This window comes from Triturus cristatus, chromosome 11 (genome assembly GCF_964204655.1).
Source record: "Triturus cristatus chromosome 11, aTriCri1.1, whole genome shotgun sequence".
Lineage (NCBI taxonomy): Eukaryota > Metazoa > Chordata > Amphibia > Caudata > Salamandridae > Triturus > Triturus cristatus.
Genome location: NC_140594.1, coordinates 933,379,328 through 933,392,436, shown reverse-complemented (window position 1 = coordinate 933,392,436; position 13,109 = coordinate 933,379,328). Strand labels below are relative to the sequence as shown.

Below are 13,109 nucleotides of genomic sequence, written 5' to 3'. Positions count from 1 at the left end.
CAAGTGGTTCAAATTGCTCATCCATATAGAGCTAACCCTGCTACTTATCCTAACCCCTAGATAGATCGCTACATCCTGCCTACGGCAATCCCAAAAGGGAGTGTTCGAATTACAAATAGTCAGTGTTTTCCCTTTATTTAATAGATAGCCAGATTTCCGACCATACTCCACGGCCAATCTTTCTATTTCTGCTATCGCGGCTTTCGCGTCTGAAGTCACAATAGCGATGTTGTCAGCATATGCCATTATTTTGGTGTCAAATCCGTTAACATGCACTGGATTTATAATCTGATTCTGGAGGATTTGCTGAATAAATGGTTCGATAAAAAAGTTCAAATAAAATTGGGGAGTAAGGACACCCCTGCCTCGTCCCCCTGGCAACCTTAATATTACCTGATTCCTGGCCCTTAATTTGTAGCCGGACATAGGGATTAAAATACATTGCACGTATGGTTGTTATGAAACTTGGACCAAACCCCCTTTGAGCCAAGCATTCCCACAAATACTGCCATAACACCCTTTCAAAGGCCTTCTCTGCGTCCAGGAGGGTCATAGCCATCTTTTTTCCAGTGACCTCTGCTATATCAAGTAAAGCTATGGTACTCTGATATGATCAGTGGTACACCTACCAGGTATAATGCCAGGCTGCCATGGAGATACTAGGGTAGCTATGATCCTACCTAAGCGAGTCGCGAAGATTTTCGAATATAGTTTGGCATCTGAATTAATAAGTGATATAGGCCGATAAGACGCAGGGTTATCGGGAGGCTTATCTTTCTTTAAGAATATTACTATATCTGTTCCTCGCCATTATTCCTGGGGGACCCCACTAATCTGTACTCCTTGGAACAAGTCCAGATGTAAAGGGGCAATCTCCACCTGTAATGCTTTATATACCTCCAAGGGTATTCGGTCTAGGCCAGTCGCTTTCCCACAGGCCATTGAGTGTAACACATTTAAAACTTCCTCATGTGTAATACTGGCTTCCATCTCCTGTCTAATCTCATCATCTACCCTTGTAGATCCCCCGTTGTTCTTTCAATCCCATTAATAAATGAAGAGCTAAAATTGTCCTGATGATATAAATCCTGATAATACCTTGATTACCAGAGATGTTATTCCGAACAAGTTTCTGCCTTGTACGAAGCACTAATAGCTTACCCACAGATTCTCCATATTCATAACTTTCATTTTTATGTGCCAGAAACCCTTCAGCAATATTCCTACCATAATACCTACCTATTTGAGCTTTTGCCACCACTATTTCTTGCCGCAACACCGATTCCGTCCCTTCTTGTTTATGCATTATTGCTAGGGTGTGATCTTTTTTTAGGACAACCAGCCTTCCAATCAGGCCATTAATTTCGTCCTTTTGCTTTTTCCTTGTCTTTCCCACAAAACTAATGATTTCCTCCCTCAGACCTGCTTTAAAGCTGTCCCAAACCATGAAATGGTTTGACTAAAAGACGTAAACGCCAGCGTCTCTGGACTGTAAAATGGCAAAAATCATCCCTAAGGAAAAAAGAGAAATCTCCCCCATTCTGTTTAGCTTCGGGTCTAGCCTTCTCATAAATAGATTGCCATGAAAGAAAGTTGTCAAAATAAACTAGAATAGCGTAGGCCTTCACATCTGGCTAACTGGTTGTTTTAAATTAAATGGCACCTGATGGGCCCGCTGTACTTCCAGGTACCAATTCCAGGCTTCCAAATTTGGGAATGCTTTAGCCAATATGTCTACCACAAATGTCTGGACTTCAGTTACTTCTTTGCCCTCCGAAACACCATGGACATACAAATTATTTTGGTGTTGACTGTTTTCTTTGTCTTCCAATTTCCACTGAATATACACCAGGTGAGCCTCCTGAGCCGATGTTTGCGTTCGGCTACCGGCCAAGTCACTCTCGAGAATCTCTGCTCTGGTCTCAAGATTAGACAACCGTTCTCCAATGGCACTACAAGTTTTTGCCATTTTTCTTACCGATTCTTGAAGCTTTCACATAGGTGCCTATGATCGGCGGCTGTCCTGTCAGGTTTCCTCACGATGGGAGAGTATAGAGTGAAGTATAGTATCCAACTTCGGGGGTATTATTATTATTATTTTTTTTTTTTTTCTTGTTGTAGTTACTTTATTCGATATATTACAAAAATATCATAAAAGTTTGGTACAATAAATATAAAAACAGTTTTAAAAACCCACTACAACTATATGCTTTGAACCTTATACAATTAAAAGCAGTAAAAAATGGCAATAAATATGCATATACAGTGTAAACAAAGACCCCCATTTGTCAGTACCTTTGGCAATGGTATTCTTTATGGGCAACAGGGATAAGTTTATATCTTAAAATTGTTGCACCTTAAGGAGCTTGCGTCTAATCCTCCAGGCCCAGCCCTGGTATTTAGCAGTCCCACAGATGACACTAGGGACTGATGTGTCATAGATCAAGATACGCAATGCCACCCTGGCAGACCTGGTCCCCATATTTTTACAAACCGGTGTCAACCATCTCGCTCTTGGTTGCCGGTATGCTTTGCATGCAAACAGAAAGTGACCAGTAGACTCCAAGGGCGAGGCACAACCGGGACAGCCTTTCGGACTTACGGGTGCCGTGCTCCATCTAGATTGAAACTCGAAGAGTGGGAGTGTACCATATCTCATCTTGAGATAAAGGGACCTATCTTCAGGAGATTCAATAATGTCAAGAAAGGGTTCCATGCTAGGTGCAGGTTTCACATCCAGGAAATTCAAAGTTAGCTCACCTCCCTGATTTCTTAGGGTATTAGTCATAACCCATTCCCAGTAAGCCTTCTTTATCACAGATTTGGGTAGGGGGAGCTGGGTTACCCAGGCCTCTTCCAGACCTATCTTCTGGAGCTCCTTTTTCAAATTTAATACCCAAGGGATCTTACGCTCAGCTCCAAGTTTTATTAGCTCGTCGAGGGCAGATGCATAGTGGAGGAGTTCAGGGGTTCTCCGGAGCCTTGCCCAGTATAGTAATGGGCGCAGCCTGGCTACATTGCTAATGTTTTGTCTGCCAAGATCATAACGGAGAGGAACTAGTGGGGTAGACAGAGGGAGCAACAGTAAGTCTCTGAAGAACTTATTCTCAGATCTAAGCAGCTCTGTTAGGTTTTCGAACCCCCACAGTTCCGCCCCGTATAGGGCAGCTGGCATTGCCTTCCCCTCATAGACCTTAACTGCCGCAGCAATGGGCCTGGTGTAAGAGAGTCTCTGGTGTTTCGCTATTGCCCCTGAGGCTCTCTTATGGGCAAGAAGCATTTTCGATAGATGGGGAGCCCATTTTAGCTTATTGTTTACCCTGACTCCAAGGTAATCAAAAGCCTCAACTAGCTCAAGAATAGTGTCGTTAAGCTTAATATTATTCCTAAAATTTCTAGAGGGTGATAGTGCCATTAGCTTGGTTTTAGAAGTGTTTATTTTCAAGCCCCTGGTGTCACAAAAATGGGAGAAGCGGGAGAGCAATCTTTGTAGGCCCATAGGGCTTTTAGATATCAACAGAGTGTCGTCAGCAAAGAGCAGGGTGGGTGTTTTTTCCCCGCACAGGGTTGGTGCATCGACCGTGTCCTCTCTCAAGTGGTCTGCCACCCCATTTATAAAGAGAGAGAACAGGGTCGGGGCTAAAACACAGCCCTGGCGTACTCCTTTCTCGACGGTAATCCTCTCTGTGAGCTGTCCCTGATGCCCCCATCGGACTTTAGCAAAATTCCCTTCGTGAAGGCGTTTGAGGAGGTCCAAGATTAGGGGGGGGATGCCCAAGTCATACAGGACCTGCCACAGCTGTAATCGTGGGACCAGGTCAAAGGCCGTTTTTAAATCAATAAAAGCCAAATACAGGCTGCCTTTTTCAATAATTACAGATTTCCAATGTATGGTGCAAAATCTGAAGACCTGGTCAATGGTGCCAACCCCCTCCCTGAAACCGGCTTGAAAATGGCTCAGGATACCCTCCTCATCTATCCAGGTCTTGATTCTAGTGAGGAGGACTCTGCCGACCACTTTTTGTAGGACATCGATTAAACTAATCGGTCTGTAGTTGGCAGGGTCCCCCCTATCCCCTTTCTTATAAATGGCCACCACCTCCGCCCCCTTCCAAGAATCCGGGACCGGGCATCCCAAAGCTAAATTATTTAAAATGCGTAGAATGAATTCTGCCCATAGGTCTTTGTCGTGTAGCAAGAGATCGCCAGGGAGGCCATCAGGTCCTGCTGCTTTTCCTGGGGCAATCATATTGATTGCAGAGAGGACCTCTGATAGACCAAACGCGGCCTCTATCTCCAGGGGTACCAAGTTCTCAATTACCGGGGTCAGGTTCTCTGGAGCCATTTTTTCCCCAAAAGAGTAAAGATCAGAGAAGTGCTGGTGCCATTGACTCCCCGTTATATGATTGGGGATTGGGTCAGCTCTTCCCTTGGACCGGACATTAATGAGACTCCAGAAGGGAGTTGAGTCTTTTTGTAAGGCAGCGGCCTTTAAATCCTGCCAATGACTTTCCTCCCACAGTCTCTTTGCCTTCCTGATAGTTTCATAATAAGTTTTTCGGGCTTTAACAATGGCCGGTTGAACCTTATGTTTAATGGCTTCGGATAGAATCTGTCTTTTTTCCCTGCAGTCCTGTGAGAACCAAAGGTTTTCTGATTTGGGGGGAGGGCACTTACGGTCCCCCTTTTCCTCCATCACAAAAAAGTTCCCCACCCTAGTCACTGTTTGGTGATAAACCTCTAAGAAGTGTTGGGGAGAAGGGGCCTGTGAAAGACAACCCCTGGGTATATCCAGGGCTATAGAGCCTTCTTCCACTATCCTTTTTATTTTTCCCAGGTCCAATTCGCGTTTTACCACCCTTGGCCACTTAAGACGCCTATTACAATTGGTCGGGACAACCTCTCTTGCCCCAGGCCTCTGTTTGTTGGAATGCTCGATGGAAGTAGTAACAGACTCACGCTTGAGTTTCATGGACAGGGGGCTGTGATCGCTCTCACACCTGTTGATTACTTCCATGTCGATAAGATCTGGCCAAAGCTCGATACCCAACAGAATGTAGTCAATGCGCGAGGGAGCTCTAGTCCTCGTGAAAGTAGGGGCTCCCTGACCATCTGAGCAAGTTCGTCCATTTGTGGCCCTCAAATTGAACTCCAGTGTTAGCGCATTAAGTTGCAGAGCCCTCTTAGACCATTTCTTTATTGGCGGGAGAGTAAGTTGGGGTATGCCCTGCTTAGAGTCGGCATCTCCAATGCCCAGGATGTCGTGGCTGCTCAGGGGCTCAAAAGTGCAATTAAAGTCCCCGGCAACGACGACATCCACCTTGAAGGTGAATGCTGTTAATTCGGACTCAAGAGCCGAAACAGCAGGGCTTTCCCGTGCTCCAGGGGTCCCCCTAGCATAGATGTTGAATATTTCAAGCGGGGGTTGGTCGTCGACCCCGTTGATGGATAAATGGAGGAGGTCGTGAGATGTAATTACATGCCTCTTGATTGCCCAGTTCAAGTTGATGTTAATCCAAATTAGGAGACCCCCCGATGGGCGTCCTCTTATGGATCTGATTGCGGGGACAAAATGAGTGATGAACCCTGATCTATGCAGGGGTACCAAACTCCAGGTTTCCTGAAAGAGGATAACATCAAACTTGTCGATGAAATCGCTCCAAACAGGATCTGCGAGATTCTTCCCGAGCCCCGCAATGTTCCATGATAAAAAATTGATAACGCTCGAGGGAGCAGGGGTTAGGGGGGTCCTCAAGTCCACCACCTGACTATCTTGGCATCCCTCATTGATTACCAGAGTATCAATTGTTTCACCCAAATCGTTTGAGGACAGGTTGGGGATGGGAATAGTGTTTGAATCCAGCCCCCCCAATGAAATGAGATGTGAAAATATGTGCAGGGGAAGTCATGTAGAGATTGGTTAGTCAATCCACCTGTCCTAAGCCTGAGTCCTGTCCCCCCCTCTGTTCAGACCATACGGGGAACCTACGAACCTGGATTGAAGAGAGAGCGGGAGGAGATGACCTAAACTCCAGGAGTAATACATTTTCTGCTAAGACAGGGTCCCCAAACACAATCTCGATACAATCTGTAGAAGCATCCGCCCGTGATAGCCTTTTTGCCCTTGTGATGTCCTCTCTAATGATTGATCTACACCCTCTAACATGTCTCAACCAGTGTATGACTTTGTTGTGAAGAGATACACTGTTTTCAAAGGTGGACCTTGGTGACAATTTTGGAACATGGGACATAAAGACAGAGGAGTTGGCGTGCACAGGTTGGAAATTTGCCGAATTGGCTGGGGAATGGAGTGGTTGGTTGTTATTGCCCTGTCTATGAGATGGAAAGAAACGAGGGGGGCGTCTATTAAAGGTCTTAACATTCTGTGTGCTTGCTGGGTCTGGGCATCTTGTAATGTCCGCATATGAGTTAATCTGGCCGTTTATTCTAGATGTAATATCCGCATTATGAGCCCCCTCCTGTACATGACCGGCATTAGTTTTGGCAGGAATTGGCTTTGGGGGAGCAGGCTTCATCCTGCAGGGAACTGCCCCAGAAGATGGTAGTGGTAGAGGAGAAATCGGGGGGGGGTGCTTGACCTAAACTAAGACTCTCGACCCTCTTGGTAAGGGCCCCCACTAACTCCTCTAATTTCTTAATTCTCTCAAAAAGAGTCGCTAAGGAGTCAGCATCAGATGTAACTGGGGCCTCGGAATCCTCAGCAAGTATTGCGACAGAGCTAGTTACTTGAAATAAATCAGGATCAAGGGGGGCAAACCTGTTAGAGCATAAGATGGATTGGGGGGCACAATGAGGAGTGTCTAAATCTCCTTCTATACCATTCATAGTGCCCACAGTCTGTTTAGATGATATTTGAGGGTCAGAGGTGATTATGTCGGGGGGTGAGATAATACTTTGCTGTTTAATCAAACACTGAGTATGGAACATAGATGGGATCGTGCGAGTAGAGTTAGAAGGTGTTTTAGTTAACTGATCCTCCGCCTGCCCACCAACTAGCGAATCTTCACAGTCATTAACTATCCCCTCAATTCTTGTCAGGACGCAATTCATGGCAGAGTGAATACTTTTCTTCGGTTTTTTACCCTTTTTACTACTGGCCATGGATCCTCCTTCTACAGCTTTCCTTTTACCCATAGTACACGATCCACAACTGGAGGAGTTACCACAAACACAGAGGAAACACACACTAGTTTATGGAAGTCTTAATAGAAATGGAGCGTAAATGTCACAAGCCCCCTCCAAAACTGTAAAGAGCCTTTTAGCGTGGCACAGTACCTCAGATCTCAGTCAATACGATGTCATCAGGGCACTCGAATTTGGGGGGGTGGCCCGACCCGACCTCCAACGTCCTCGGACGGCCTTAGACGGCCCGCCCTTTGCCCGGGCTTTGCCCGGCGCACACCCGCGCGCGTCCCGCGTCCCGCGAGTGAAGTATAGTATCCAACTTCGGGGGTATTAATGTAGATGAGTCTTGGGGGAGAGTTATTGAGTCACCAAGCAGTTGCTCCGTGGGTGAAAAATCCCACTTAAGATCTTTCTTGTGCGGATTGAATCTCCCTGGATTCCTAGTTGCTTTACAGGTTGTAACCACTGTCCAGTTTTACTGTTATCCGATATACTTCCATTTTCGCTAGATTCAGTTAGTGAGTCCGACCCTGATCCATCAGCCAACCATACTTCATCCGACAGGGAGAAAAAAGTGATTGGCCTCAGTGTCTTTCTCACTAAAGGTTAACCTAGTGGAGTACCCCTTTGACTGTGACACTCTCTGTGGTCTCTGTTGTATATTAGCCTCATTATGAAGAAGATCCTCCCACATCACCTGCCCTGTAAGCTGAGCGCCGACCAAGCTATTCAAATCAGTCCCTGCACCTATTGCCCCTATCCCCGGACTCTGCATTTGGGGCTGAGGGTAGCCTCCTCCATCATCCGCTTTAATATTATTAGGTGCTGAATCAGTTACCTTTTCGCCCTCGACCTGCACGTTCCGGGCTGGAGTTTCTGTCACATCGGCGACCCCGCTTGTGTGCCGCAAATTCATATCCCGTAGGGTTTTAAAGACTGATTAGTGTGCAAAATTAATATTGTTAGCTTAATAAAGTGGCTATTGATACTAACAAAACAAGAATTATGTATATTTGAAGAGGGAAACAACAATGCATATGGTGGCCTTAGTAATACAAACTTGTAGTTTTAAATTGGATAAATATTTAGGGGTTGCGATTGATGATAAATTGAAGTGAGCACCATTGTATGGTTTGGGCAAATGCATTGTCTTCAGGTGAATGCCTTACAATTTTCTAAATATAAATATGGAATATTGTTGGTTAAATCTGTTATGTTTATGCCCAGAAAACTGTACCAATAGTAACAAATGGTGCCTCAGGATTGGTATTAGAATATTAATTCAGCTGTCAGAAATGTGAAAACACAGTTGGCAAAAGAATTTGGAATGCTGATCGCCACTGAAATTGAAATAATTAAGCTAGAATTAGACTAATGAGCACTAAAATCAAAGGTTTGGGATTACGTTTGGTAGGCTTCTGCAAGCAGAAACGTCTGCTGTTGTAGTAGCTTGTTTATAGGTTTTAAAGGATAGTGAAACACAAAATGCCTCTATTCTCAACACCAAATTAATAAAGGTATTTTTAAAGACATGATTTTTTTCAATACGGAAACAAAAAAAATGTGAAGAACATTGTCACTTAAAAGCACCTGTGACAACAAATCATACGAGCTGTCGTTTAATCATCACTAAGAATATATTGGTAGTAAACATTCATTAAATTTGTTATATACACAGAACTACTAACAAGGAATTTTAGGATGTGTTTGTGCCATGTGCTGAAATAAGGAGAAATGTAGTTATTAGTGTGTTTAGTTTTTTGCAACTACAGGTAAGAAAAAAGCAGACTTCTTTTTGCTATTTGTACATGTGAAAGCAAATAAATAAATGAACTTAGTTTTTACGATTAATATTTGTCCTACTGTATTAAAGGAGAGGAAGGAGAACGTTTTTAGAAACACCGATCCACGAGGCAAGTATTAGAACAATGTGGCAGACTTATAAATCCATATGTGCAATGGGTGCAGTAAAAATTGAGGGCAGTAGTCCTATTTTAATAAAATATTCTCTGAAAGTGCTTAATTGCTTGGAGCGAATTTTGTAAACCCAGTGTGTAAACTTTGCAGCTGTGGTTATATATATATATAAATATAATGATTGCATTTCTTAAGAGTACTGTGTAGTTTAAATAAACTATTGATGACGGTTAGTGGAAATGAATTGTTCATTCTAGTACAGCCTCTCCCTTACGTCAGTAAAGCTGCTGTGCTCTTAACTGTCTTGCAGTGGTGACCCATGCAGTCTAGGAAATGGCTGTTGGTAATCCAAGGGCTGAAAGTTCAAATCCTGAAGGAACATGCTCTGCTTTTCATCCTACACACATTTCATTAGGTGGTAACCTGCCATATACATTTTGAAATCACAAAAGCTGCAGTGATAAACACTAGATACAAATAAAAAATATTATGCATATTGAATACCAAGCAATATATATTTTGTATGTGTGATTTCCCAGGTGTACGTGTCTTGTTTTTTGAATGTCATGTTTAAGTGAATCATTATTTTACCTCTTAGGCTCCGAGATTGTGTGAGCAAATGGTTTTCAACCACCCTTCGATCAAGAAGTTTTTGGAGTCTCCCCCTCAGTCATTCTCTCCTGTGAACCACCCATTTGAGAGCCTGTCGGCCAACCACTCAGAGACTGATTCACTATCTCAAAATAACGACCTCTTGAACAAGGAAAGTAGCAACTTGGAGATGAGAGAGAGACTTTCAAATGTTGTGGACCAAAGACCTGGCAGGCACAACAAACAGGTATTATACTACGTTACAAATTGGAATGCTTAAATATTACAGGTTCTAAGGTTTGTGCGTAACTCTGTGAACCATTTAATTATCAAGCATTGTTAGTGTAGTGCTTCTTAGACTTGCTTTCCAGGACATATCTAAAGTCCTTATTGGTTGCATCTTGAAGATCTTTCACTTTAATGCGGAAAAAAGAGAGAGCGCACTTCTTTTCAAGCTTTGATGAGCTGCATTTGTTAATTTCCTGTATAGGTTTACAAGGCCCACTGTAACAACCTTTTACCTGTTTACTTATTAATTGCTTGTTTTTCGAGGTCCTGGGGTGTGGATAATCAACTTACACTATGCAGATTAGCACAGAAGTGCCACCAGTGGCCGTTCACCATTGCTCTGCTGAGATCCAGTTGAGGGATCTGATCAGTTGTGAACAGCAGATCTTGGACTGGTGTGCTATGACCGAAGGCTACCTCAACAGAGGGTTACAGTTGCCTGCCCAATGACCAGTTGCTCAGCACACTGGTTTTGAAGTACCTCGAATAACTGTTGTGTGCACATGCACATTTTACTCTAGGGTCTGTATAGTGTTGGACGTTGTATTTCTCACTCCTTTGTGGGCACTATTGGGAGCTCTGCTCTTATCCACCCATGTGAAACGGCCCCCAGTGTTTGATGCCACCTGGAACTTTTGTTTTAATCTTGTTCTGTTGCAACGCCCCACGCTTAGTTTGCTGAACTTATCCACGCACCTCAATTGTCTCTCTTCACTCCCCCAGAGGCACTTCAGCCAGCTTGGAGTGGTGTGTCATGGAGGGGACCAATCTCCCAGATAGTCACAGGTGCTATTCCGGCTCATGTAATCAAGAATGACACTGTCTGTGTTGTTTTATTTGTACTGACTATGCTGTAAATTGTATTTCCACATTTGTGGCACTGTTGCAGGCTTTGACCTCCTCTTTGAGTCTGCTTAAGTTCTTCAATTCCACCTCTCTTATTGTTCCACGGTCCACAGGTCAGCCTCTTGTCACTTGCCCCCTTTCCTTACCTGCATTAGATGGGGCATTTCTTCTTTCTACTTAAACCTTCTTTCCTAGACATCCAGTGCAGAAGTCCAGATGGTCGAGAACAACGAGATCAATGCTGAATTCCAAAGCCACTTAATACACTACGGTAAAGTCCACTTTTTCCTGCTATTCGCGTAGGCTGGTCAGAAGAGTATGGCATGCTCAACCCGTTCTTTGATCTCTCTGCAGCAAGGGCATTGCCAATCGACTTCCTTTGGGTCACGTAGCCGTTGGGCAATAAAAGAATGAAGCAGCAGTGCCCAATATTGAACTTTCAAATAAATTCTCTTAGCAATTGTGGACTCAATCTCGTCCAGAAAATCTTCCTCAGCAAAATCATTCTTTTGTGCAAGGAAGGCAACTGTTAAAGAACCGAAATTCGACTGACCATGTAGGTTTTCCAATATATATTGCCAGTAATTGGACCTGATAGATAACTTTTAGATCACACAAGCCTTCCCCGGATTAGTCCACATTCGTTGTTTACCAATCTGCGCAAGGGACATTTTTACATACCTAATCCTCAGTGTTACATGACCCTGGAATATGTAGTATTTCCTCTAGTCCCTGGTGATAGGAAGACAGCTCAGGGTTTGTCCTGATTCTTCTCCAGTATAAGATAGGCCTCGCCCCTATCTTATTGGAGATGTGTTTTAGCCATAAACCTATTCTAGGGGGGAGCAATTGTGTACAAATTTAGGGGTAAGAATTTCGAAATTGGGTACTTTGTTGCATTTTTAATATTTCTGTGGTTGTTCCATTTTTAACTTCCGATGAGCTAATTGGGTATGCCAGTCAAACTGCTCAGTTAGTGTAATCCCCAAATAGTTAAAGGTATGCACCTGCTCCAGTGGCACCCTTTTTAACATATGGTTCGATCTAGTAGAATGACAAGGATTGAAGACCATATACTTGGTTTTTCCTGTATGAATCTCCAGACCCCTCAATTTGCAGAAGCGCTCAAATCAGTCTAGTAGTTTTTGCATTCCCTATTTTAATTAATAAAAGGGATGGCACAGCCCAGATTACTTTACACCCTGACGGTAGCCTAATCCCAATCTTAATGTGAAGGTTCGTCTCTTAATAGTATATAGCGTGAGCTGGCCACACTGCCTGCTGTAGTGCTTCCAGGAACTCGTAGTCCCCTCCTGGGGCAGTGTAGAGCAGGGTATGAATTCTCTGCTGTAGCAGTGTGAGACCAACAGCAAGTGGGTTCATTTGCATGGTGTGTGGTTCGAACCAGATTTTAAAGTAGTGCCTTGCTCCCTAATGACTCAAAGCAGAGTCGGACACTCAGAGTGATGCAATGCTTCCTAGGGTTTGTAGTCCCCTTTGTCCTGTTTGTGTGCAGCTTCAGGTAAGACCAGAATTCCAGGGGGCAGCAGCTAAGAGGAAGCAGTAAAGCGAGAGAACAGCTAATGAGCTTTAAAACTATTGACTAGGCCAGTGTGGGGATTGCAAGCTGCAACTTCCAATGGGTTATGCCTTCCCTCTTTCTAGGTGAACGCCATAGTTTACTGGTGGTTTTGGCATCCTTGTTTCCTTTTTAGGTCTCGCCTGACCCAGCGCATGCGCTGGTCTGGCGAGACTTTTAGTAAGGGCTTCAAAAAATGTTGGTTTCAAATAAGAGGGATAAGGGGGGCGTTTTCCGCTCACACAAGTGAGTGGGAGGTCCAGACTGGTAAAGCGCCCCAACAATGAGACTCTCAAGAAGAATGTTACCAGTAGTTCCTCAGAGGAAAGAGAAGAGTGGAGGTGAATCGATAAGAGAGCCTAGAAGGACTGCATGTACGTTATGTGTAAAGTGGGTAATCCTTTTGTTGGATATTAATGCCCTCACACACCCTTTCAGGTGTCATGCTTCATCATCTGGGCTGCTCCTCGTCGGGCCGGCGGTGCAATGCCTAACGGGCTCCCTAAAAGGGGCACTTTATCGGAGTTCTTTTAATCCAACAGCCGTTTGGTGAAGTGCGGGTATGAGGGCCTGATTATTGTAGATACAAAAAGTGATTTAAAACAGGGTCGAAAGTACCAGTGTGGGAAATCAATTTATTCTAAAGGTCTCCTTCCCTGATTAAAAAGTGTGCGTGGCACTCGGTAGAGTGTAATGTCTCTAATTAGAGTGCATGAGATTGGTGGTCAACATGTTTCTCGCT

The 13,109-nt window shown here is 44.1% G+C and overlaps 1 protein-coding gene across 4 annotated transcripts in view; it reads left to right on the top strand.

The window, feature by feature from the left end:
* The window catches only part of YEATS2 (YEATS domain containing 2), a 1,415,500-nt gene that overhangs the window by 146,825 nt on the left and 1,255,566 nt on the right, over positions 1-13,109 (top strand). For all 4 annotated transcript variants that reach the window (XM_085634927.1, XM_085634925.1, XM_085634929.1 and 1 more), the window contains one exon: positions 9,662-9,901. In XM_085634927.1, the coding sequence (XP_085491053.1) occupies positions 9,662-9,901 (240 nt within the window). The remainder of the gene's footprint in view (positions 1-9,661; positions 9,902-13,109) is intronic.